At 37.5% G+C, this 23,251-nt stretch overlaps 2 protein-coding genes across 5 annotated transcripts in view; both read left to right on the top strand.

Annotated features, from left to right (window-relative positions):
- The first annotated feature begins 296 nt into the window (after window positions 1–296).
- The window catches only part of LOC139625967 (E3 ubiquitin-protein ligase rnf213-alpha-like), a 55,091-nt gene continuing 32,136 nt past the window's right edge, over window positions 297–23,251 (top strand). The window contains exons 1-20 of one of the 4 annotated variants that reach the window (XM_071486067.1): window positions 8,384–8,565; window positions 8,783–8,988; window positions 9,633–9,895; window positions 10,064–10,320; window positions 10,473–10,679; window positions 10,890–11,082; window positions 11,181–11,236; window positions 12,026–12,185; window positions 13,403–13,534; window positions 13,684–13,782; window positions 13,866–13,988; window positions 14,555–14,750; window positions 15,108–15,281; window positions 16,226–16,378; window positions 18,210–18,826; window positions 19,244–19,403; window positions 19,479–19,696; window positions 20,704–20,841; window positions 21,217–21,372; window positions 21,539–22,760. In XM_071486067.1, the coding sequence (XP_071342168.1) occupies window positions 8,399–8,565; window positions 8,783–8,988; window positions 9,633–9,895; window positions 10,064–10,320; window positions 10,473–10,679; window positions 10,890–11,082; window positions 11,181–11,236; window positions 12,026–12,185; window positions 13,403–13,534; window positions 13,684–13,782; window positions 13,866–13,988; window positions 14,555–14,750; window positions 15,108–15,281; window positions 16,226–16,378; window positions 18,210–18,826; window positions 19,244–19,403; window positions 19,479–19,696; window positions 20,704–20,841; window positions 21,217–21,372; window positions 21,539–22,760 (4,897 nt within the window). In that variant the 5' untranslated portion in view covers window positions 8,384–8,398. Of the gene's footprint in view, window positions 631–8,383; window positions 8,566–8,782; window positions 8,989–9,632; window positions 9,896–10,063; window positions 10,321–10,472; window positions 10,680–10,889; window positions 11,083–11,180; window positions 11,237–12,025; window positions 12,186–13,402; window positions 13,535–13,683; window positions 13,783–13,865; window positions 13,989–14,554; window positions 14,751–15,107; window positions 15,282–16,225; window positions 16,379–18,209; window positions 18,827–19,243; window positions 19,404–19,478; window positions 19,697–20,703; window positions 20,842–21,216; window positions 21,373–21,538; window positions 22,761–23,251 lie in introns of those variants that run through there. The other 3 variants (XM_071486068.1, XM_071486069.1, XM_071486070.1) reach the window with 3 other exon arrangements.
- LOC139626397 (otolith matrix protein OMM-64-like) lies at window positions 3,971–8,032 on the top strand. Its single transcript, XM_071486711.1, has 5 exons — window positions 3,971–4,177; window positions 4,627–4,733; window positions 5,106–5,218; window positions 6,627–7,373; window positions 7,850–8,032. Exons 2-5 carry the CDS (start codon window positions 4,634–4,636, stop codon window positions 8,030–8,032), a joined length of 1,143 nt encoding a protein of 380 aa, XP_071342812.1. The 5' UTR covers window positions 3,971–4,177; window positions 4,627–4,633.

Below are 23,251 nucleotides of genomic sequence, written 5' to 3' on the forward strand. Positions count from 1 at the left end.
GTGTGTGTGTGAGTGTGTGAGTGCTTACTGTTGGTTTGCGCAATGCACACCTGTGCCCACACAAATACACACCAACAATTTCTAAATACTGAACCGCAAAACCTCACCAAGCCCACACCTTTTCATGGTTAAACATTAGCTGGTGTAGAAAATCAGACAAAAAAACTTCTGATATTTGATTAATATTTTTTCCAGAGCATGTTACTGTAACAGTAGTAATGTGGTATAGAGCGACAGCCCACCCTAATGTTTCCCCATATTTACATATTTATAGCTTTTATGACTCATGTACAATAAGTTCATGCCAAGAAAGGTAAAGTTTACTGACTCCTTCACTTTTTTATATTATAGATTTATTTTAAATTGATAAAATAGCCTCTCAGACCCTTAATTCAGTACTATATATACTTTTTATATAGTACAGAAGATACTGAAACCTCTGCAGTGAATGTAGGGGGACACATCACTATGTTGCTTCGTTAATATTTTGCAGTTGGACTTTATATCTGTCATTTAGACCTTGTTTTGTGGTTTGTGGGGGAAAAAATCTAATACACAGAAGCTTGTCACTGCGACGGACAAGAAGGGTCTGTTTACGGCCGTGAAATTAAAGGACATTTTACCTTACAGGTATTTAACATTTTTACTCAGCGCTTTTAAATGTCGCTGGCTAGCTAGCTAGCTAGCTAGCAGCATTAGCTAACGCTTAGCTAACGCTAGCTACATAGCCTAAATGTTACCAACTTACATGGTATAAATGGTATGGTATAAATATGTATACTGTATGTGAGTTTGAACAAGGAGTAGCTGGAGAGTGCTGAGAGGAAAACAAAGCTGTAGACACAAATGAAGAAAAAAAAAGAGGGGACCGGTAGGTACAAAACCACAACAAACAAGCAAGCTACAGCCGCACACAAACTCTGTAAATGATCTTATATGAGTTTAACATATTCTTTTCTGTCATAAAGCAGTATAATTTGTCTAGAGTAAATGCTTAAATTTTTGTCAAATGAACTGAAAAAGCCCACTTAAACCATGACATTAGGCTCAGAGGTCTGAAACCTAAAGAAAACGGAGTTTCTGACAATGTGAAGCTTTCCATAGTTCATAAACTATATCCTAGTTTTTCAGGTGAGGTGTATGAGCTGAGGTAGTTTAGGTTGGGTTTTAGTCACATGCATAACAAGCACAAGCATGGCTAAATGCATTTGAGCCTTACAGTTCTTCTCTTATAAGCTTATTATATTCACATAGGCACATGTGTGGAAAATAGGTTAAAAACAGGTGGATGTTATTAATAGTGCCTTGTATTCTGATGTGTTTCTGTTATTCTGCCCCCATCATGTATGTAATTGGGAAGGGAAAAAGTTTCTCCACAGTCCTGTACAAGAACAAGTTACACTCACCAAGAACATTTTTGGGAACACCATGGACTCCACCAAGTGTTGGAAACATTGATTTTATCACTCTGGTCCACGTTGACATGATTGTGTCACAGCATTTCTGCAGATTTCTCAGATGCACATTCATACTGTGAAACTCTTCTTCTACCACATCCCCAAAGATATTCTATTGGATTCACACCTGCTGACTGGGGAGGCCATTAAAGGCTTTAAACAATAATATAGCAGCAAACAATTTCTATGCAAAGATGTAGTGGAGTAATGACGTGACACCCTCTGAGTTGTAAACTGAGCCAGCTAACTTTCCGTTACTCATATCATGAATTTGTTTGGCAAATGTTGCTATTGCTAGCTATCTTACTACCAGCTTTGCTGAGGAGCATATCATGGCAAATGGGCTAGTGATTGTGGCTGGATTGTTTTTTTTGTTGGCTCTTGTGTACACAGGGTAACTTTATTCAGTTATGTGTCTTGTTGTGTGTTTAGTGGCTGCTTTCACTGGGCTTTGTAACACCAGGCTGACTGAAAAGGAGGGCAGGGGCTGAAGGTTGTGACCTATGCAGTGTTTTGGTCTGAGATGCTGGTGCTCCAGTGCTACATCTAGTGGCAATGACGATTGTCTACAGAGCCTGTAAAGTACACTGAACTCATTCTCATGTTCATGAAACCAGTTTGAAACATCTTTTGCTCTGTGACATGGATCTTTATCATGCTGGAAGTAAGCCATTAGAAGATAAGTAAATTGGTAATGGCTATTTGGCTGATTGATAATTGCATGATTAAGTGGGTGTATGGGTGTTCCTCATTAAGTGATTGGTGAGTGTATGCATCCAGCACATTCCTGATTTGCTAAAGTGTGTGTTATCTTTGGAAATAAGCCCACTTTGCTTTTTTCTTGAGCTTACTTTAGCAGCTCTGCCTTCAAAGATTACAACATAGCACCAGTAGTAAGCACTATCTCCTGCTTTCAGAATGATCAGGCAGAAACCTGTAGGGGATTTCACGTTGACTTCTTTTACTGTTACCTTTCCCTGGCATAACAGGTAATTACTCATCTAATGTGCCCTTGCACAACGCTTGAATCACTCTACCACATCTGGGGCTGATGCTCCTTGGGTGGATCATAGATCAGACAGAGCAGATACTATAACAAGATAATTTAAAACCCTCAGAAGTGCTGTCATTTCAATTCATGCCATGAAAGAAACAGCGTTTCTGTGAGATGAAGGGAGAGAGAGACAGAGGTGCAGTGTGGAGAGAGATGTTTTCCTGGCAAACTGGGATTAGATGCGGTTCCATAAATATGTTGGGCAGCTTTGTGCCCAGTGGTAAAAATAGGCCTCCTTCCCAAGGGAAGTGGTGACGTCTGCAGCCTGCCTGCATCACCAGCCACAAGTCAGCTTCATCCTCATACTGGAAGAGGCAGAGAGACAAAGTGTGGGGGGAGCATCAGTGATCACCATGGCAACACATGCAGAGTGACGCAGGTAAAAGCAATAGGAAGGAATAGAGGTAGTGATTGGCTGGCGAGTGCAGTGGTGTGTGTGTGTGTGTGTGTGTGTGAGTGTGTACGTGTGAGTATGTGTTTGTGGCAGCAATGTGTGGGTGGTAAAGAAGAGGAGGAGGACTCAATAACCCAGCACAGACCCAACAACTGCTGCACACACACACACACACACACACACACACACACAGACACACACACACACACACACACACACACACACACACACACACACACACAAAGACACACACACACACACACACACAGTCCAAGCCTGTTAGCACAGTCAACAATTCAGCCTTGCAATGAGATGATATGATTTAGCACACTCTTTGAGCACTGACTTCAGAGGAAGTGGAAAATTGTGTTATTTTCCTCCTTCACAAATGCCATCTTGGATATTATGCATGCATCCCCCTGCATACTCTATCTCAGTGTTTCATTTCAGTGCCATTAGAATAAACCTTTGGGCAATTTAGCTGCTTTGGCCAAGACTTAATGTTGAATCTCATTAAATTTCAAAGGCTATTCTGCCCTCTAGTCTTCGTCTTTACTGCATTTTTTCAGTTGTCTCTCCCTCATCTTCTACAGCTTTACCAGTTTCAATATATTTTATAGGATGATGATTGTTGCCCTTTAGATTTAAAGTTATTGTTGCTGGCATTGTTGTAGCTGTTGAAATGGGTCAATAAAGGAAGTGTCACATGTAGTTTAAAAGGTATTTTTGGTCACTTCTCAAGTTGTATCATAGGTACTCTATTACTTTGATGACTAAAAGTACTGTAGCTATTGTTATTACAATTAATATGTCAAACATTAGTACTATGCCTTCTTTCTCATTCTTTATCTTATTTTGACAGAGGAGGAGAGGAGATTAAGTGTTTTAGATGAAACAACATTGCCACCTAATGGTCACCATTGAGGATGTCTGTGTGTGTATCTGAAGGTTGTAAACATGTCACTGAACATTGTTAGCATAAGAGTACCACGGGTGACAGTGATGATAACTTTTATCTAGTGGCTACCACTAGATAAAGTGATAAAATTACTACCACTTACAAAGTGTTCATCAGTTTGAATATGTCACTTCAGATTACAACAAATTGTGAAGCTTTGTTTCTCAATAAGCATGGCAGGAAAAGCTAAAGCAGCCACACCTTTTCCCGTAAATAAAAATGAAAGTAAATGCATGACCCTCAGTAGCCTATATAACACCAGTCATCAGCTCAGATTTTCAGTGTCAACCATGTAAGGAAGAGGAGCAGACAAGGTAGGATATCTGAACAAATTAATAAATTTTACTGACCATCTTGAGAATAATGCATTAGTTATGCAGGCTACAATATTAAAGTATTGAGTCTATAATAGTAATAAAGGTCATTTACACCATTTGTTTAATTTCCCTTAGTATTACATTAGAATTTGATTCTTTATTTCATTCACAATAGGATTAGACCTGACGATATGCTTCCTGTTGAATTTCAAGAATGTTTCTTAGATCATCCTGCACTGTGTTCTATTGAAAAATAAAAGCAGCTAGAGTGGAAGAAGGAAGTAAGATGGAAGTAGACAACACCAGGGTTTAAAATTTTACAAGGCTACAACACACATAACAGAGATTCAGTGTGTAAAATATCATTCTGAAGCAGCATGAATTCTGCTCATAATGCTTAAGTTCATGTAAATGTTGCCCCCATTCCTAATGTTCTTTCTAAACAGGTGCATCATGTTTTGCCCTGAGTGTGGAAATCAAGTGGAAAGGTCATATAAATTCTGTCCTGAATGTGGCTGCAAGTTACTGGATTTGACTCAAAATAGGACCCAAAGTAAGCTTTCTATTAAAATCGTCTTTATAAATTTCTTATGGTTATTATATGACGTAGAAATGAATGTGCAACCATAAAACTATGTTGCTGGTTGACTTTGACCCTATGACTCTACACCTCATTGTCTTCTGCGACACAACTGTATTATTTCTCATGGCTAATAACATTATTTTTTGTACTTTACACAGCCTTAAAAGAAGTGTGATTCATATATGTAGCTGAAAATCTAGTTTGATTCACCCAAAATCTTGTGATTTAATTCTTTTGTTATCCTATATCCATGGGGGACTACCATAAACAAGTAAAACATATACATTTACCCTGGTTAGATATTTGTAACTAATATGTCACATAACATTAACTGTTACACAGATGTGGCCACACCAGCACCTCAGCCCTCAGTTGCCACAGAGGAGAAGAACCAAAAGGAGGATCAGGATCCAAAAGGTGTTAAAGAGGAACAAGAAAATGCAGCCCAGATAAAGGTGAAAAGTCTAAGAAACAGCTGTTATATTGATATCATTTTCATTCTCACTGTGAAACTCACTGCCGTGAATTTTTAGCCCATGAGGTTTAAAAAAGAAAATAAAGAGTCTATGCAGCATTTTTTCACAGTAACAAACAACCCATACCCCCTCTTCCTGGAACTGGCACACTAATCTGTCTGCTCGTTAACACCTACATTACAAACAAGCTCATAAAACAGGAGAACAGGTTTCTGCTATGGCAGGAATATGTTAATAATCAAACTGAACACACCTTTTAATGCAAAAGCTCCTTCATAACAAAAGTTATCAACTGGTCCACTATTGAAAGGCTTTTAATGTGAAGCAGGTATGGCAGGATTTAAGTGGACTATAACTGCCACGATCACATGTCTGTCCCTGTCAGCCACAATCTCGCTCCCTCAGGCCCCTGTTTTCACTGTACTCAACTGTCATTCCTCAGCTGTCCACCAGATGCCCTCAGACTTTCCCCCCTGTCCCAGTCACCTTCTTATCTATTCACACACCTGTTCCCAGTTTCCCATTCATCCAGTTTGTACATAAACCTTGCATGGTAGCCTACTAAAATAAAAAATGATAAAATAATAGGCTGTTTAGAAAACCCATTAAATGAAGGCAATCACATTAGGTTATCATAATGCTTCCACTTGCCCAGAATACCTTCCAAATTCAATCTGCAAGTTGACCAATCTATCTTGTTAAGACTTAATGCTGACTAAATTTCACAGTTATAAAAAACTGTAAAAACATGCCATTTTCTTTGTATTTTTAGTGACAATTAAACATATTTCCATCCTCACCCATGGATGTTTTCCATTTTATTGAACTGTTAAAACTGTTATCTGGCTCAACACATTAACTGTTCAATCAATGTGATAATTTCTGCTTCCAGAGAAAATTACAGCCTACTCCTAGAAATATTTATGACATTGAAAATGAGATTTGCAAAGGTAACTATTTATGGTATTTCCTCAAATAGCAGCCAGAGCCTTTATGTGTTTCAGTAGACAGAAACCCTCTGTTTCTTAAAAGGGCTTTTATTGTGAAACATTTGGAGGCATACAGTATGCAACAACGGCTGGATGGGATTAAAGGATGACAAAGAATAGGGGGTCAGAATTAAGGAATACCTCAGTTGAGTAATCCAGAAAAATAAGTGATGAAAAATAGCATGATTACATTGTTGTTAAATTAAATTGTTAGAAATGTACATTATGCTTAACTGGCATACATATTATATGACAGGCACCAGGAGTTAATTCACTTGTATTTCAGGGCCAGTCTTTAGCTGTTTGTGTCGACCACATCCGCAGCCATTATTTTAAACCTGACTTTTAATCAGCTCCCAGTTTTTATTTGAGGAAATAATGTATGTTTTTTTTTTCAGGGGCAGCCAGCTAGTGATGACTCAGAGCGAGCCAGAGATGACACTACACCAGAGGACCAGCCAAATAACACAGCTAGCCCAGCCACAGTGGAAACCAGAACTACAACCTTATCCCCTCACCATGGTGACTTAGTTGCGACACCACAAGACAGAGGGACTTGTAGAGAGGAAGAGAGGCTATATAGTACAGCTTCTGAAAGTATCTCTCAACCAGGCAGTGAGGCAGCCCTTGGATTACCCCTGTCTGTTTCCACAACACCGCCCTCTTCTACACCTGCCAGTGATAAACTGACAAGGCAACAAACAGAGGACCCATCAGATATTAATACTGAGGCCAGCCCTGATGTGGTGCAAATTCCTACTGACAAGTCAAGTGACATTCATTCTGGGCTGTTGCCTAATGCTACGTCATCACTGACATCAACTAAAGAAAATGGCTCCAACGCATCTGAATTGTCTGAGCAAACACCTCAAGGATCTGATTTGGTGGCAAAACGCTCTGCCTCTTGTCAAGATAAAGATACAACAATCAACCATAAGACACAAAATCTGTCTGGCAGGCAAGATGATAAGGAAGATCACAACAACACTGAACAGCATACATTTGCTCAACATCCTGGCAGGAATGAAGACCAAATAGCTGATGATAAGAGCTTGGGTTACTCAGATGAACAAAATCCCAAAGAATCCAAAGAGTATTCTGCAGATCGGTGTCTAGTAGCAAAGGAAACCCCCACCAGCACTGAGGTACTGTAGTTATCAGTCGGATATATATAGTTTTCATCCTTAAACTGACTCAAACACTCATCATTAGCTGATAACAAAAGACTTATTGCTCCCATTTTCTTGATTCCTGTGGATATACTTAATGATAATAATGATAGAAATAACATTTAACAGTATTATATTGACAGTGATTGAGTTCCATCTGAGATTAAAACCATGATTTTGTGGCAACAATCGTTGATGTAGGTTATTAACTGTGTAATATTATTGAACTAAACTGAACAAAATTTGAGTAAAGTAAAAAACATCAGAATTGAGAGACATGATAAGTATGTGATTCTTCATGCATGGTAATCACGCCTACAGGACTTCTGGAAGGCCCATAGGAGTCCTAGTCTTGATGTTTTAGCTGTTATATATTGTACAATTGATACATTAATATATTGATCATCTGATCAGGGCTTTGTTTACTCTTCAATCCTTTCCTTTGTTCACAGACTATTGACAACCAGTCAGGTGATAAAACAAGTACACACCTGGAGAGACAAGAACAGCAGTCGGTTAACAGAGATATAGATGTCTCCAGGTCACCAGCACCTGAGGAGGAAATGGGTCCTCTAGTGGAAGCAGATGTCTTGGAAGGATCCACTGAACTACCACAAAAGCAAGTTTATATATAGTTTATAATAAGTTTTATATAGTATTATAGTATTATAGTATTATATGGGTTCTCGCGCCCCAGGAATAAAGTAAAACTAGCCAACATACACACTGATTGCTGACTTTAAAGGCTTAAGGCCTTTAAAGTCAGCAATCAGTCAGAAAGTTTTGAAATCAATTTGAAATTTAGCTGCATTTTGTATTAGCTGGAAATGGTGGAGGGAGCCCACTCCAGGAAAGTGGTCTTCCATTCTGGGAAAGTGGTTGCGGAATTTTGGACCCCACTGTATATTTGTGTGTGTGTGTGTGTGTGTGTGTGTGTGTGTGTGTACATACATAAATATTTTACATTTTGTACAGAAAATATGATGTTAACATTTATTGACATGTTTTTTTCTTTTTTTAGTTTATCAATCAGTGAATATATACCAGTGTACTTCCATGCTGTCACTTCCAAAGACTTCCATTTGGATCCAGATAAGGATTTTGTTTTTCTAAACTCTGAAGAATTGTTTGGACACTGGGGTCCTGGACTGAGAATGTGTTTCTCTAGGTATGGCTTAGTAAATGAATGTATTTATTTTCACATTCCTACTAAAATAAGTTATATAAATTCTCAACTGGAAACCCAAGACAGTGTGTTTGTGATTGTTTTCCTTATTTCAACATTACTACTAGTATTGTGACTATCATTAAGTGAATAGATCATTTGAATTATGGGTTTGTTGCTTCTCTGTGTATCTTTTATAATGCCTACTGGTGTTTCACAGGTCTCTGGAGGACAAGAGATACCTTGTTGAAGTACAAGTGATGATTCACAAAAGAATGATTCATACAGACATTCCCTACAAATATGCTGTTTACAAGCGAAGTGGAAAAAAATATGAGGAAATCTATGAGACCATCTACCAGAAAGAGAAAAATGAGTTAATCAACAGGTGCCTTTCAATCAGAGAGGAACTTTTAACACATGAAGGTATATGAATGCACTTATGCTCAAACACAAATTTTGCCCATTTTTACAGGCTGATTTATTTCATAGTAATGGTTTTAGGGTGTGTTTTGAATGTTCAATGTACAAACCAAGATGAAGAATTGTTTTATGGGCACTTTTATCTAAACTTATGTACAAAATACATGTGTACAGCAAAGGCACCAGTCAAACAGTCAAATTTGTATTTATTCATTCTTTAACCTGTATTTAACAAGATAAATCCCACTGAGATCAGAGATCTGCCAGGGAGATATGACCATAACAGCCACCTGAAATATTAAAACAAAACAATGCTGAAACCAACAAAGATACTTGTTCGTACTTCTATGGACTATTCTTCTACAAAGTGGGGAAGGGTCAGGGGAAAATAGATGTAGAGGAATTTAGTATTAGAAGAATGTGTGTTACACATTGTTTTAGGTGTGCAATACAACCCAGTTTCCAAAAAAGTTGGGACACTGTGTGAAATGTAAAAAAAAACAAAAAAAAAACAATGTGATGACTTGCAAGTCCTCTGTTTGTTGTTGTGGTGAGACATCAAAAATATTTACACTATGAATCAGCCATTGGAAATGGATATAGCAAATAATGCACCTCTGTCACTGTTATGCTGTTTGACTTTTCAGGTGAGTGGCACCAATATGATGATGTGATCCATCCCAAGAAGAGTTACTGGCCTTGGAATTCTACCAAAGAAATCATAATAAAAGGAAGAGAGCTGGCTGGCATGGATATGCTAAAAATAATCTTTGATCTTCTTACAACCTGGAATGAACCAAATGTGGACAACTTCTTTTTCCTGCTACAACAGTTCTTTTATGCATACAGCTATCCTTTACTTCATGATGGAATGAAAAGACCATGGGGATTACCATATGGAAAAGAAGAGGTAAATGTAAAGGGTTTTATTCTACAACAGTACATATGCATACCCAGCATACCTATACCCTAAATCCTAAACCAGACTAAATGAATAAATACTGTGTTCCACCAAACACTGTGATTAGAATGGCAGTACTTGGCATAAGTCATTACCTAATTACTTTACTTTTTGCAGGTAAAGACTCTGCTGAAATATTTCCTGGAGGAAAACATCAATCCGGAGCCAAGCATGTGGAAAGGAAAAACTGAATCTCTCTTGCCCCCTCTGCATGCTGGACTTGTTTGTTTGCTCGTCTACAACAAGTATCTGAAGGAGAGGATGACAGATCAACTATCTAGTCTATGCAAACTTCTTTGTCTGCCTAAAAAGCCTCAGCACCATTTCATCTCTTTCTGGAAAGACTTTGTAAGGCCTTTAGCAGATACAAAGAGGTAACTAGTGTGTGGTTTAAGTTCAACATTCAATCATCATAATAATGATAAAGATATGATTTATGATAACCCTATCTATGATTAGATGATAATCAAGGAAATGAGAAAAAAATATGAAAAAATAATGAACACTGATTTCACCACTTGTACAGTATTGCAGATGCTGCTGAGATGCTTTGCAACAATGCTAGACATTACAATAAGAAGGAGTGGATCTTGGTCATCCCTCTGATTCACCTACTGAGAGAAGAAAGCAAGCCATTTGAGCCAGTTCCACCAGTCCTGAATCCACAGTTTGAATCCTGGACAGGCTTGAAGTGGAGCAAAGGGACACATTCATACAAGGATGGTCGTGAAAGGTATGTAAGTTTGTTTTGTTCTTTTCCTTATGCACAAGTATAGATCCCTTTGAAATATCTGAGGAAAATTATTGTTAGAAATTCCTAAAATACTTTTGCATATCAGTGGCCAAAATAATAGTAAGAGGCAGTCCAATTAAGTCAATGCTTCAGGACTAGAGATTAGTTAAAGGCACCTGGTCACCATAATCAACTCTGACTTCCAATTAGGAGTCTGATTGGCATCATGAAAGACCATGCACACCTGGTGGACATCGACCGTCGTCTTGTGCACTCTTGGATGTCTTTGCTGAGTGTGGATGATCTAAAGAGCTTCATAACCAGTGTGAAAGCAGAGCTCCTAGACATCCTTCAACACATGCTGTTCAGTATCAAATCTGGAATGACTCACTCAAACTACAGAGTATGTATCCTTAAATAAAAGCTACCACTTGCTTGAATTGCCTTATCATTCTTGAACTATGTCTACAATTTACATTTCCTCTGTTCTTTGATTTACAGGCTTTGAAAGAACTGGCATCTCATCTAATCAAAAGAGAAAGAGATCGCAAGAAAAGGTAAATACTAGGGCTGTCAATTGATTAAAATATTTAATCACGATTAATCGCATGAGGGATCATAGTTAATCATGATTAATCGCATATTTTTAATCTGTTCTAAATGTACCTTAAACTGATTTTTTATTTTTTCAAATTGTAATACTCTTTTCAACATTAGAATAGACTAATGCTTGCTTTATGCAAAAAAATCATGTTTATTTACATGTTTACTACAATGAGAAATACTCTCAGTTCAAGTAATTAACATGTGCAAACTGCATTGTAAAACAAGATGCTGAAATAAACTAAAACAAAACCCCAACAAAAAAAATTACAGATGGGCATACCAATTTACTAACTGTAACATTATAGTAACGTGGTATTTGAGACTAGACGTACTCCGGTGGTACGTAAATTCACCGCGACAATAAATACAAATTACTTTTGTCCTGTCAAGAGAGCCATCTGGCAAGACTTTGAAGCTGAACTTGCCATTCAAAATATCTTTTTTATCCATTACTGCTCACGACGGCATCGACTTCGGTGCATTGCTTCCTGATTTCCCGAGCTACGGAGTGGCCCGAGGTTCAAATGTCACAAACGTTAATCACGTAAAAAAAAATTACTCCCGTTAAAGGCATGTTACGTTAACGCTTTAATAACGCGTTAACTTTGACAGCCTTAGTAAATACAAATCCTGTATCTGTCATTTTAACACAGTATTTGCAGTAATATGGATTTCATTGTACATATTGATAGCAATTTTTATGTGTACACAACAATAATCCAGATATTTTCCTGTCATAGTTTTGATGACCAGTATGGAGAGTGCTGCCTGAAAACTGCTGTGATGCTTCTTCATTCTGTCTGCTCTCACATAAAAGAGCCAGCCCACTATGATATCCCCCTTCACCTCCTTGATCTGGTCTGTCTGATTGCCAAGTCCTATGATCACAGTGATTCCGAGGTGAGTCAGTCAGCCTGTCGGACAGGCCACACTTTTATGTTTCTATACCAAGCCACAGTTGAGGCATAATACAGCAAAAGCTTAAGGACAGAGCACATACAAGAGAGAAGCACAAACATTAATCCAGAAATGAAGCAAATACCACAACACATACAAATAGGGAAACATATACAACAAGAGCTGCTGCATTGGAAGCGCTCTGCTAGGGTGAGGGATGGACTTGATGCGGATAAGCAGCAACATTACAGATACTTTTGCTTGTCCATCAGGTGTGTATCAAATCTAACATAATCATTTATTAAGTTTTGATATTTTTTCAGGGAAGAAAGTAACCAATTATTTTGATTTTGATTGTGTGGTAAGTTTATCCAAATAATGGCTGATTGGAAATTTGCTCCAATATATTTATAGACATAAATCCATGTCCCCTGGGGCAGTAATACAAGATTACTATTAATATTATGTCTTTATCTAAACTTGAACACTACTGAAGCTAAAGCCCTCATATTCTATGATGTCAAGCAGATATAAAATAAAAAAGATGGATGCAGTGGCGGATATCGATGTGGGTGATATGGTCATATATGGTCTAATATTATGAATACAGGCCTATAGTTTCAAATACATGTTATTTTTCTGGGTTGTGTGAAATTGTTTAAAATAATACAAAACGAATCTGCACACCAATGATGAAGAGCAAAATTTCAATGATTGGATTCTCTTAAGTGTTACGAAATTTTATTCTCTATTTTATTTGTATTTCATTTTATTATACAAGTTTATTTCTATATTCTTGGTATTATAAATGTACATATTGTTATGTCTGCGTGGTTCTGTGTTGCTTCCAGTTTGTTTGAAGATGAAACTCAGTCAATAATAATACATTTTATTGGACAGCTTAACAACAGCACCGCCTCTGTGGACTTACATGTACAGCCATGTCAGCTATATAATTTCCTTTAATTTGTTCTTTCACTTGTGTTTGTGCTTTTGTTCTTAGGGGCCACACCTTTTTGATATTTATCATTTAAAAACAAGGTACACTGCAAAGCTGATAATACAGACTGGCTAAGACTTAATGCTTAAATGCAATCATTTCAATTGAGATTAAAATGGACCATGTTAAAATTTACTTTCAGTAAAACTATTTTTTATTATTATGAAAGAGAACTTAAAAACAGAGAATTATGCATAGTAACTTATACCTGCTATTACAGTCACAAGTGAGAATTCACGAAGAGTCAGTTGGGGAGACATTAGAAACAATGAGGGAATGGCGGAGAAAAACCTTCACAAATAAGCTGCTGAATAAATGGGATCAGACATTTTCTGTTCCCAGTGAAATTGAGGTAAGCAGAATTAATGGTAGTAAAATATGCAGTATCTTGTTCTTTATTACTGTTTTACTTTTTTTCCAGTGTCACTGCCACTTGATGTAGTATGTAGTACTTAAATTGTGACGTAGCTGACGTACTAAAATCCATGTCTCTCATTCTAGGTATGGCAAAAGTTACTCTCACTATCCTTCAGTCATGAGGGGCATACCTCATTCTGGAGAAACACCTTCATGGCAGATTTTGAGGGAAAACTGAAAAAGGTGAGACTGGTTTTGTGTTTGTGTATACATTTTTTCCATGTGTACTCAAGAAACAAAACTGAGGATATGTGCTTATGTGATAGGAACGTCCAGAGGATCAAATTGGAGTATACTGTAACAAGATGGAAGAACTGAGAAAGACAAGTCCAATTTTATGCAGCGCAATGGAGAAATGTGCAATGGAGGCGGTTGAGGCCCTTTGTCAGGTATAAATGTGATAAGCAGTGCATAAGCAGTTAATAAATGTTTCATAATTGTATAATGTAAATGTAAAAGAGCTTAGGGATTTACTTATTTTATTTTTTTGACTTGGGGTGGATAGTTAGGTTGTACAGATTGGGATAGTTGTTTATATATTGTCTATATGAGTTAGTGGAGAGGTAGTGTGAAAGGGGTAGGAGGTGTATCCTCTTCCTTCTCCTTTTTGAACGCTGTTGATTCATTCAGTGATTCAAGAATGGTATAAACCATACAATGCTTTAATTATGAATACCTATATTGAAAGACTTGCAAAGATGCTTAACCATGAAGAGGAAGAAAAACATATGGACTTCTTGACCAAATATTTTTACTCTACTAATGATGGTTGTATATCCCTCTTTTCTTCGTACTGAGGTCTCTTTCACTGCACTTGTATGACAAATACTGTATGTGCTTACTTTTTTCTCAATCTTTTTAAGAAAACATGACAGGACAAGCAATTTCATTGTGTGTTCTTCTCGAGGTGCTGCTAGGAGTGCTTTACTGTTATGCGTGGTGCTTTTTCTGTTAGCAGGATAAATCTGGTAGAGCTGTTTCAGCTCTGTTGAAGAAACATGATATTACAAAGTATGGGAAGCTGATGTCTGTTGTTGTGCTGAAGACATGGCCCACAGATGCCAATGGAGTTTACATTGAAGGCGAGGACTCGATATTTGAGTACCTTGTAAACTGGCCCATGGCTAAAACTGTCTTCCAAATAATGACAGGTAAATACTTAATTTGTGTTAATGACTGGTAATTTGTTCTTTATTAATGTCAAGTGGTCACTCTTTAAAGTGTGTGTGTGTGTGTGTGTGTGTGTGTGTGTGTGTGTGTGTGTGTGTGTGTGTGTGTGTGTGTGTGTGTGTGTGTGTGTGCGCGCAAGAAAACAGTAATGACTAAAGTGAAGGCTGGCATGTAGTGGGTTGTTTTAGGCTTATCTCAAATCTATTCATCTTTCACATCTTACAGTACAATTTTTGGGGTTTTTTTTTGTTATCAGCTGTTTTTATAAATTTGTATTTGTATAGTACATGACACATAATAAAAAATGTATAGTTTATGTTTGCACGCTTATTTTCCAGGTTCAAGAGGAGGACTGGTTGGCAATTTGTCAGATGAAGCACAAAGCAGGATGACTTTGGCGAGTTCAGCGTTCAAGTCTATGTCAGAGAAGTTCCTCAGTGGAGAAATCCAAATTAAAACTTTAAACCAAATCCTCCACCACAAACATGGATTCATTGACTTGTCGAAGATAGGTGAATACAAATATCTGCTTCTGTTGCTCTTTCTGCTCAGCTTCATCTTCTCTTTCTTCTTTTTTATCTTCTACTTCTTACTCCAGATTGTGTGTACACACTCTTTTGAACTGGAGTTGTATTGAAATTCACTTACTCTGACGAGAACCTAGTAAAGCAGATAGGTTTGTTTTTGTTTAATCAGATTTTGAGAACTTCACCAATGACACCTTCAATGCAGTTAAAAGTCAATGGAGAAATTGATTTTGTCCATTGTCAGCTGCAAAGTCGAGAAACCAGTCACTCTGAATAGTCCATATATCTCAGTGCCAGCATTTCAGAAAGTTTTCAATAGAGACTGCTTATTTGGAAATAAAAAACGATAAATTATTTTGCTGTGGAAATTTATAAATGTAAGCCTTTAGTGTTTTCACTTTGTTTATGCATCCTTCCTACCACATTAATCATCTAATAATCCCTGTCTTAAAGCCTGACTTTGTATTCAAAGTCAAAGGGAAATACCCACATAAAGTGTTTCAGGGCCACCACATACTGCCTGAACAGCCTCAATGTGCTTTGACATTGATTCTACAGAACACCATTCTTCCATTGGTGTTTTAATGATGGTAATGGAGAGCTCTGTCTAACACTTGGGACCAAAATCTCTCAAGGTGTTCAATTGGGTTGAGATCTGGTGACTGTGAAAGCCATAGCATATGATTGACATCATTTTCACACTCATCAAACCATTCAGTAACCCCTTGTGACATGCAGTTTTTGGCATTATTATCCATTATTATTATTTTTTAGGCTTTTCCTTTAAATTTGTCACCTGTCTGTATATTATATATCATATATATTCATATTCATCATGTATGATATGTGCATGTACATACACCAATCATAGGGACACAATTCCACTTCTGTACTTTGGTTCATCTAAGTGTTTTTTTTTGTTCCCCTAGATGGCCTCTGTGATGATGGTCGTTGTAAAGACGACAGAAACATGAGAAGATTATTGAAATTAAGAGAAGAGGAAGCAGAAGCTATCCAGAGTGAGAAGGAGCTGGTCAAGGGTCTTCTACAAATCTGCCAAGAGCTTCCCCAACATGTCAAAGGTAAGCAGTGCCATCACACTGAGAGCATAAAGTCTAGTATAGCATTCAGGTAATTTATTATCATAAGCCACATTTCTGTTTCTTGCTGAAACATACGTATTTGCTCACACATGCTTAACAGAAACTGGCTTCAGGTAAAAAGCTGAAGTGAGAAGGAATATTTAAAATCTGACCAGGCTTTTAAGCAGTTAATTGAGAGCACCATGGTAATAATCAGGTAATAATCAGGACCAAGGGCAGTTCTGTGCTGATGTCAAAATCGTGTGCCCATTTGAACTAAAGTATGTTGTGAGGTGCCTGTGAAGATTCATCAAGAGTCATCGAGGTCTTGGTATAGCTTAGAGCTTTAGAGATGAAATGTCTTCAAGAACCTCAAACAAGTCCACTTACCTTCATTAAGCTCTCAGAAATGTTGAGAGTTGTTTCCATCTTATCTTTTGTGTGGTATTGCTTTGATAATTTTGGGCATGTCCTTTACTGATACAGTAAGAATTGAAGGTTCTCAGGACATCCAATGCTTAACCAGGCAAAGCAAGGCTGAGCAGTGCAAGCATTTGACCTGATGAGTAGCATCTTCTGCAATTCCTGGGCAAGGAAGTGGCTGAACTAGGGGACTAGGAGGACTAAGAGCTGAATTTTGCAGTGAGAAGTTGTCCAGTACAGCTGTCCAAAGAAAGCATTGCATTGAAACATTGTTGAGCTAATTCTGGTGCAGGTGGGCCTCACATTGTTTTTATGGTGTTACCAACATAATTAGCAATATTAACCATGAAAGTAGATAGTTTGTTTACTTTGTTTGTCTTTCCATTACCCTTTGTTTGGATTAAGAATTCAGACATCCAATTGACTGGTGATTGGCTCTCATGCAGATTCACAATTTACATCTGTGTTTGCACTTAACTCTTTGCCAGCTTTACCAAATCAGTCAGGTTTGTCAGTGCTAGCTCTTTGAGGTTTGCGGATGATAGCAGAGGTGTCTCTCAGCAGGGGTGTGGAAACACTGACCATAGTTATCAATAGACTAACCTCACTTGACAGTAAGGTGGTTGTTAGAACCACACACTACCATTTTTTTTAATTGTGTGAAATACCAAAAGCCTGTCCCTTGACATTCTGAAAATACATAATGTATTTGAGCTTCACTTATTTTTGTTATTTCAAATTAGTTTTCAAATGCATTAACAATCTAGCCCCAGGGCATATTTGCAGATGTATCCAAAGACACAACAGTAACAGAGTAACTAGGAGGAACATGGTAAAAATACCACAACCTATTGTAAAATATAGTTTTTTTGCTTTTTTTTTTTTCTGCAAAAGCCGGGCCACCCCCTATAACCTCGAATGTCCCTGACTGTATGACTGAGTGATAATACTGTATTTCCACCACTAGTCAGCCAAGTGCCTCGTCATTGAGTTTGAGTTTCTTGTGCAAACAGATTCTTTTGGAGGAGTCTTTACAGTCTGCAGTGTTGCAAATTTAGCACATTGTCGCTAGATTTAGAGACTGTTTTCCAGACAAACTTGGTATAAACCTGGTAAATGACTGGACTGTGTATGGATGCTGGCCAGGAGCTTAGGGCTACAAATTTTGTTACAGGCAGTCTACCAAGTGAGTGAAAACGCGTCCTGTTGTAATAATTAAAAAAAGAAAAAACACAGAAATAAATAAACACAAATTAAGTTAATTACAGATTCAAGCCACTACTCTTTTACACTTGCAAAACGGTATTTCACAGATCTTGAATTCTGATATTGTAGATTTAGGACTGAGGGGACAATAAAAGGACCTTTATATCTATATAAACTTTTAATTTTTTTTTCTAATCCACAGTTGACTTTGAGGGGTTGGACACAAAACTTCATCAGAACACTGAGTTGATGAATCTGAATGAATTTATGATGGTTCACACTCTTGATGGGCAGAACTCTTCTACAACTGGGAAAGTCACTTATTTTAACCTTTGTGGTGTCACCCGTCAAATGGCTTCAGAACTACATGCCATTAAAGACAGCTCAATCTTTAAAATGTGCTGGAGGACCCAAGTGGAAGAGCTGTCAAGAGACCAGTTTGACACCGATGACACGGAACATGATGGAAATGAAGAAATATTTACTCTTGACCATGTCTACAGCAAAATTTTCCAGCGTTGCTACAGCAAGTATGAAACGCTTTATCATGGTCTGAAGAGTGGTAAAGTGTTACTGGAAGAAATAGACAGCATGTTTAAGGTCTATGAAGGAAAGTACAAAGACTTGAGGGAAGATTTAGAAATCATGTGCAGAATAAATCCAAGTGATGACAGAAACTGGATTGAAGGAAGGATTAACCAGATTCAACACTACCATGATCTTCATCTGGCAATGGAATCTGCCAAAATCATCATGGCTATCAAGAACACAATATGTCCAGAAGGAGACTACACAGTACTGGAGAAACTGCTGCAAATGGTACATTTCCTGACAGTTCAAAGTTTAAAAAAATGTCTTTTAAAGAAACACTGACCCTTATCTGTAAGACATTAAAAACAGACCTACAGACATGGCTTCATTCATAAGGGAGAATCTGTGAGGGACACCTTTGGTGAATATAGGAGAATGCATTGCTGTGTGTAACTATGGAAAATATATTTTGTAGATGTACATGATTATAGACATAGTATGTTGTTGTTAATAGGTAATAAGCTGTTGAAGAACAGTTTGGTCTTGAAATCCTGAAATACATAATACATTGAAATAGTGAATTGATGAAAATTAACTTTCTGTAGCAAGTAACTGTTATCTTAAATAGGTTTTTATATATCCATCTAAACTGGAATCATGAATTATTCACTTGCAGATTTAATACTGTAAATGTATATTTTTCAGAATCAAGGTGACTTCAAGAAAAAAAGCCTGGATTGCATAGATAAAACCTTCATAGATGCCAAAAATATTTTGGAGCTCATTACGAATAATCGCAGGGTTTGTCTTCAGGAACTCAGTCTGAGAAAAAACTTTGTGCTGTGGGTTAAAAAAGCAATTGCAGGTACAGTAGATGTCATTGTTTGTTACCAATAGTAAAACACAATTCCTATCAGCTAAAGGAAATATGTAATTGCAGGTATCAGTGAGCTCAAAGTTTTTGTTGATCTGGCATCCATCTCTGCTGGAGAGACTGACCTGGATGTGGCTCGAGTGGCCTGTTTTCATGATGCTGTCCTTGGTTACTCGTCAGTGCTGTATGGACTGAAGCAGGACTCTGACTTTAGGGATTTCATGGCGGCAGCCACAGAACTGTGGAGGGCACTTGAAAATGACAGAGATCTACCAAAGAAGCTGGTTAGATTCCACCCCTCTCATTACCACCATACTGCAACAGACATTTCCACTACACTCAAATCACATCCAATCAAAATAACTAAGTTGTTATATCTCAAACTAATTATTTAAAAGTGAAATTGAAGATTAATTCAGCCCCTATATTCTAAAATGTTAATTAAATTATTAAGTAAATTATATTGTTAAACTGAGGACCACTATAAACTTTAACAGACTCCATTCTTAAGTAGTTTGCAGCAATGTTTCCTCTTCCTCAGATTTCAGCAATTTTCAAAATTGTATATGAACAAATAGAATAATGTAATGGAAATTTTCATTAGTAGCATTGTTCTTTGATAATCTTGATCACATTGTCATAAGTGGCATTGTTCCTCAAAGGAGTTTTAAATTGAAAGCAACTGGACTTGGTTATTTGTCTAGGAAGACGTTTCACCTCTCATCCAAGAGGCTTCATCAGTTCTTTCTCGCACCTGACCAGGCTGGGACTGGTCCGACCAGTCTCAGCCTGGTCAGCTCCACCACACTGGAAACTAGACTGTGTGACAGCTATGAGCTCAGGTGACAAGTCCACAGGTACTCGGACACACCCGTGTTTTTCTCCAGCAGTAACCGTGGTAATGCTCCATCGCTGGTCGGACCAGTCCCAGCCTGGTCAGGTGCGAAAAAGAACTGATGAAGCCTCTTGGATGAGAGGTGAAACGTCTTCCTAGACAAATAACCAAGTCCAGTTGCTTTCGATTTAAAACTTCTTTGAGATACTATGACCTGGACAAAGAATATTCACAGGCTCAAGTGGCATTGTTCTCTAAGATCACCTTGTACAAGGATACTAGGATAAAGACCAAATGAAATATGAAATAATTTCCAAGTCCTATCTTATTCACTTCCATGAAACAGATAAATGGCTACTGTTGTAGCCATTTGTATAAAACAACAAAAACTTTAGTTTTTACAACTAGAATTACATTATCACATCACATTTATTTTTGTTTGATGTCTGATTTCAGCGGGATACAGCACGTCATCTGGATTGGTATAAGACTGTTAAAGAAAGCCATGGATCTGTTGAATTTTCATCTCTCTCCCTGGCTACATCCATCAATGAAAGAGGAATATACACCATCAAGGCCCAAAACCAAAAAAGGGTACACTGCATGAAATGAGTGTTTAAATTTTTAGGAATTACAGGACTACTTAAAAAAAAACAAAAACCTGATAGTCTTATCAAAATGACCAATGTTTGCAAAACACCTAAACTGGGCTTAAGTTTAAAAAAGCACACTTAAAATAAAAACCTTAAATTATAATTTTTTGTAGTTTCATTTCTGTTAAAAACTCTTTTTTAATGTGATGAACACTTACAGTTCAGAGAATTGCCCTTTAAGATAAGTTTTTACGGACTTTAAGAATAATTAAGAAAATGTAATTGGCTCCTTCTAGTTTGTGCATGTGATGATAGCTTTTAGATATAATAACAATCACAAATGTGGTCCATATCATTTAAATGTTTCCCTATATAGCTTGCTTTAGAGACTGCCCTGATGCTGCAAATTCAGAATGGACCTGAGAAAATAATGACATGCACCTATGAGGACCTGAAAGAGCTGCAAAATAAGCTTATGCTCATGTCTGGAAGAGGGGAACAAAAAAAAAGTGAAGTGGAACGATTCACTGAGGTATTGTATATTGACTGAATTTTGTTTGGGTTTCTTTTTTTTTTTAATTTTGTGACAAGATATTTATAGTTGTTTGTTGCTTTTCTATAAATTGGATAAAGTGTAAAATGGAATATTTAAAAGTAATTGTAATTCTGTAATTCTACTTTATTTTGTTCATATTCAGGTGTTCGACAATGTCCAAAGGCTTGCTAAAGCATTTGTAGACCTTTATGCTGCAGGGAACCCACTCTTCAGGTGTTGGGAAGCTAAGGTTTATTGCAAAACCCAGAGTGACCCATGTGTTATTATGGAAATCAACTTTTGCAAAACTGTGCATCACATCCAAGTATGTGGAAGTCTAGTTGAACAACTTACAGCACTGTCCAAGAAGATGGAGTTGTTTCTTGATAACTGGCGAAACTTCATGGACAAACAGAGATCTGATCACTACTACTTAAACTACTTCACCGCAGAACAACTGTTCTACCTGTGTAGTATTGTGACTCAGACAAATCTGAATGCAGAAATAGAAGACAATGCTTTGATGATGTTATCTTTTATCAAACCAAACTGCACAACATCAGATGTCTGGAACGCATGGGGAAGATTTTGCAACCACTTTGAGTCTAGTAAAAGAATTAATGAATATATTAATATCCCTTTTGCTGATCCAGCAGACAAGGCAGACCAGACTGTTGGTTTGAAAGAACTGGAAGAGTTGTGGAATGGCTACATGAAGAATGAGGGAATATTTTTCCACGACCTTTTGGACATGAGGAGTTTAGGGGGTCTACTACAAATGATGACTGTCACAGAAAACCAAAATGAAAACGAATGGGAAGAACCAGTGCTCTCAGAGACAAAAGACAAGTCACTCAGAAGAAGGCTCCCAAATGGCCTCTCCTCAAACCAACCTAATCTCATAGTCTGCCCACATGATGAGGTCCTGATTTCCAGTATCTGCTTGTACATGACCAGTGACTATGAGCCACTGCCAAGTTATGATGAGGTTCTCTTGTGTACCCCGGCAACATCACGTGAGCAAGTAGAGCTTTTTCTGAGGAGATGTCTCACACCTGGTGACAATGGCCAGAAGATTTACACAATGCTTTGGGCAGACCAACTAACCTATGACGTTAGCTGTGCAATGGAGAAGTGTTTTCAGAAACTGCGTTCTCTGTTAAAACGTGATTATAGGCTAGTGATCTTTTGCAGTTCTGACAGGGAGCACACTTACATCCCTACTGCATTCAGTCAGTTCAAAAGAGACTTTGTGCGACAAGAGCCATTGGAAAGCATCCAGAATTATTTGTCGAGGCATTACACCATCACATCAGATAAAAAAAATGCCCTGTTCAAAGGTGGCCATTGTGTTGGCATTGTTGCTTCCCAACGTGCAGGAGTAGGTAAGCAGTGTTATTTCGTTTTTACTTCTCAAATCACAAATCTACTATCTGTGCTGGTGTTATGTAAGGGAGTTATACAGAAACACTGTCAACAAGACTCTATAAAGAAATAATAGATATTTCTATTGTTATGCATTGTACAGTAAACATTAAGAACTTGAGAGAGGTCACCTGCTTATTTAACTTTAAGTAACATCAAAATCGTGCCAAATGTTTATTTGGCAAAGTTTTCTGCTGGAGATGGAGATAAGTTTTGTCGTATGTTGGGTTAGGTGACCCAGGAAGATGTTTTTCTAAAATATTGGTGACCATTTACAACGGTTTTCAGAAAAGACTATCAATGTTGAAAATACCCTTTAAAAATCTATTGGATCCTTTGGCTGAAATCAGCTATACAATATTCGTTATAGAAAACAAGGTGTGGAATTAAACTATCATGTTTTGTAACTTGTGTTAACAAAATTCTTGCCTCCTAGAGATATAGCTGTAGC

This window comes from Trachinotus anak, unplaced genomic scaffold (genome assembly GCF_046630095.1).
Source record: "Trachinotus anak isolate AG129_WGS33_773 ecotype Australia unplaced genomic scaffold, CSIRO_AGI_Tana_v1 ptg000010l, whole genome shotgun sequence".
In the NCBI taxonomy this organism is placed as follows: Eukaryota; Metazoa; Chordata; class Actinopteri; order Carangiformes; family Carangidae; genus Trachinotus; species Trachinotus anak.

Excerpts from the sequence above, each read along its gene's own strand:
- LOC139626397 (XM_071486711.1), top strand. The coding sequence starts at position 4,634 with ATGTTTTGCCCTGAGTGTGGAAATCAAGTGGAAAGGTCATATAAATTC. Across the intron at positions 5,219-6,626 it reads AAAATGCAGCCCAGATAAAG|GGGCAGCCAGCTAGTGATGA; the intron begins GTGAAAAGTCTA and ends TTTTTTTTTCAG. Across the intron at positions 7,374-7,849 it reads AAACCCCCACCAGCACTGAG|ACTATTGACAACCAGTCAGG; the intron begins GTACTGTAGTTA and ends CTTTGTTCACAG.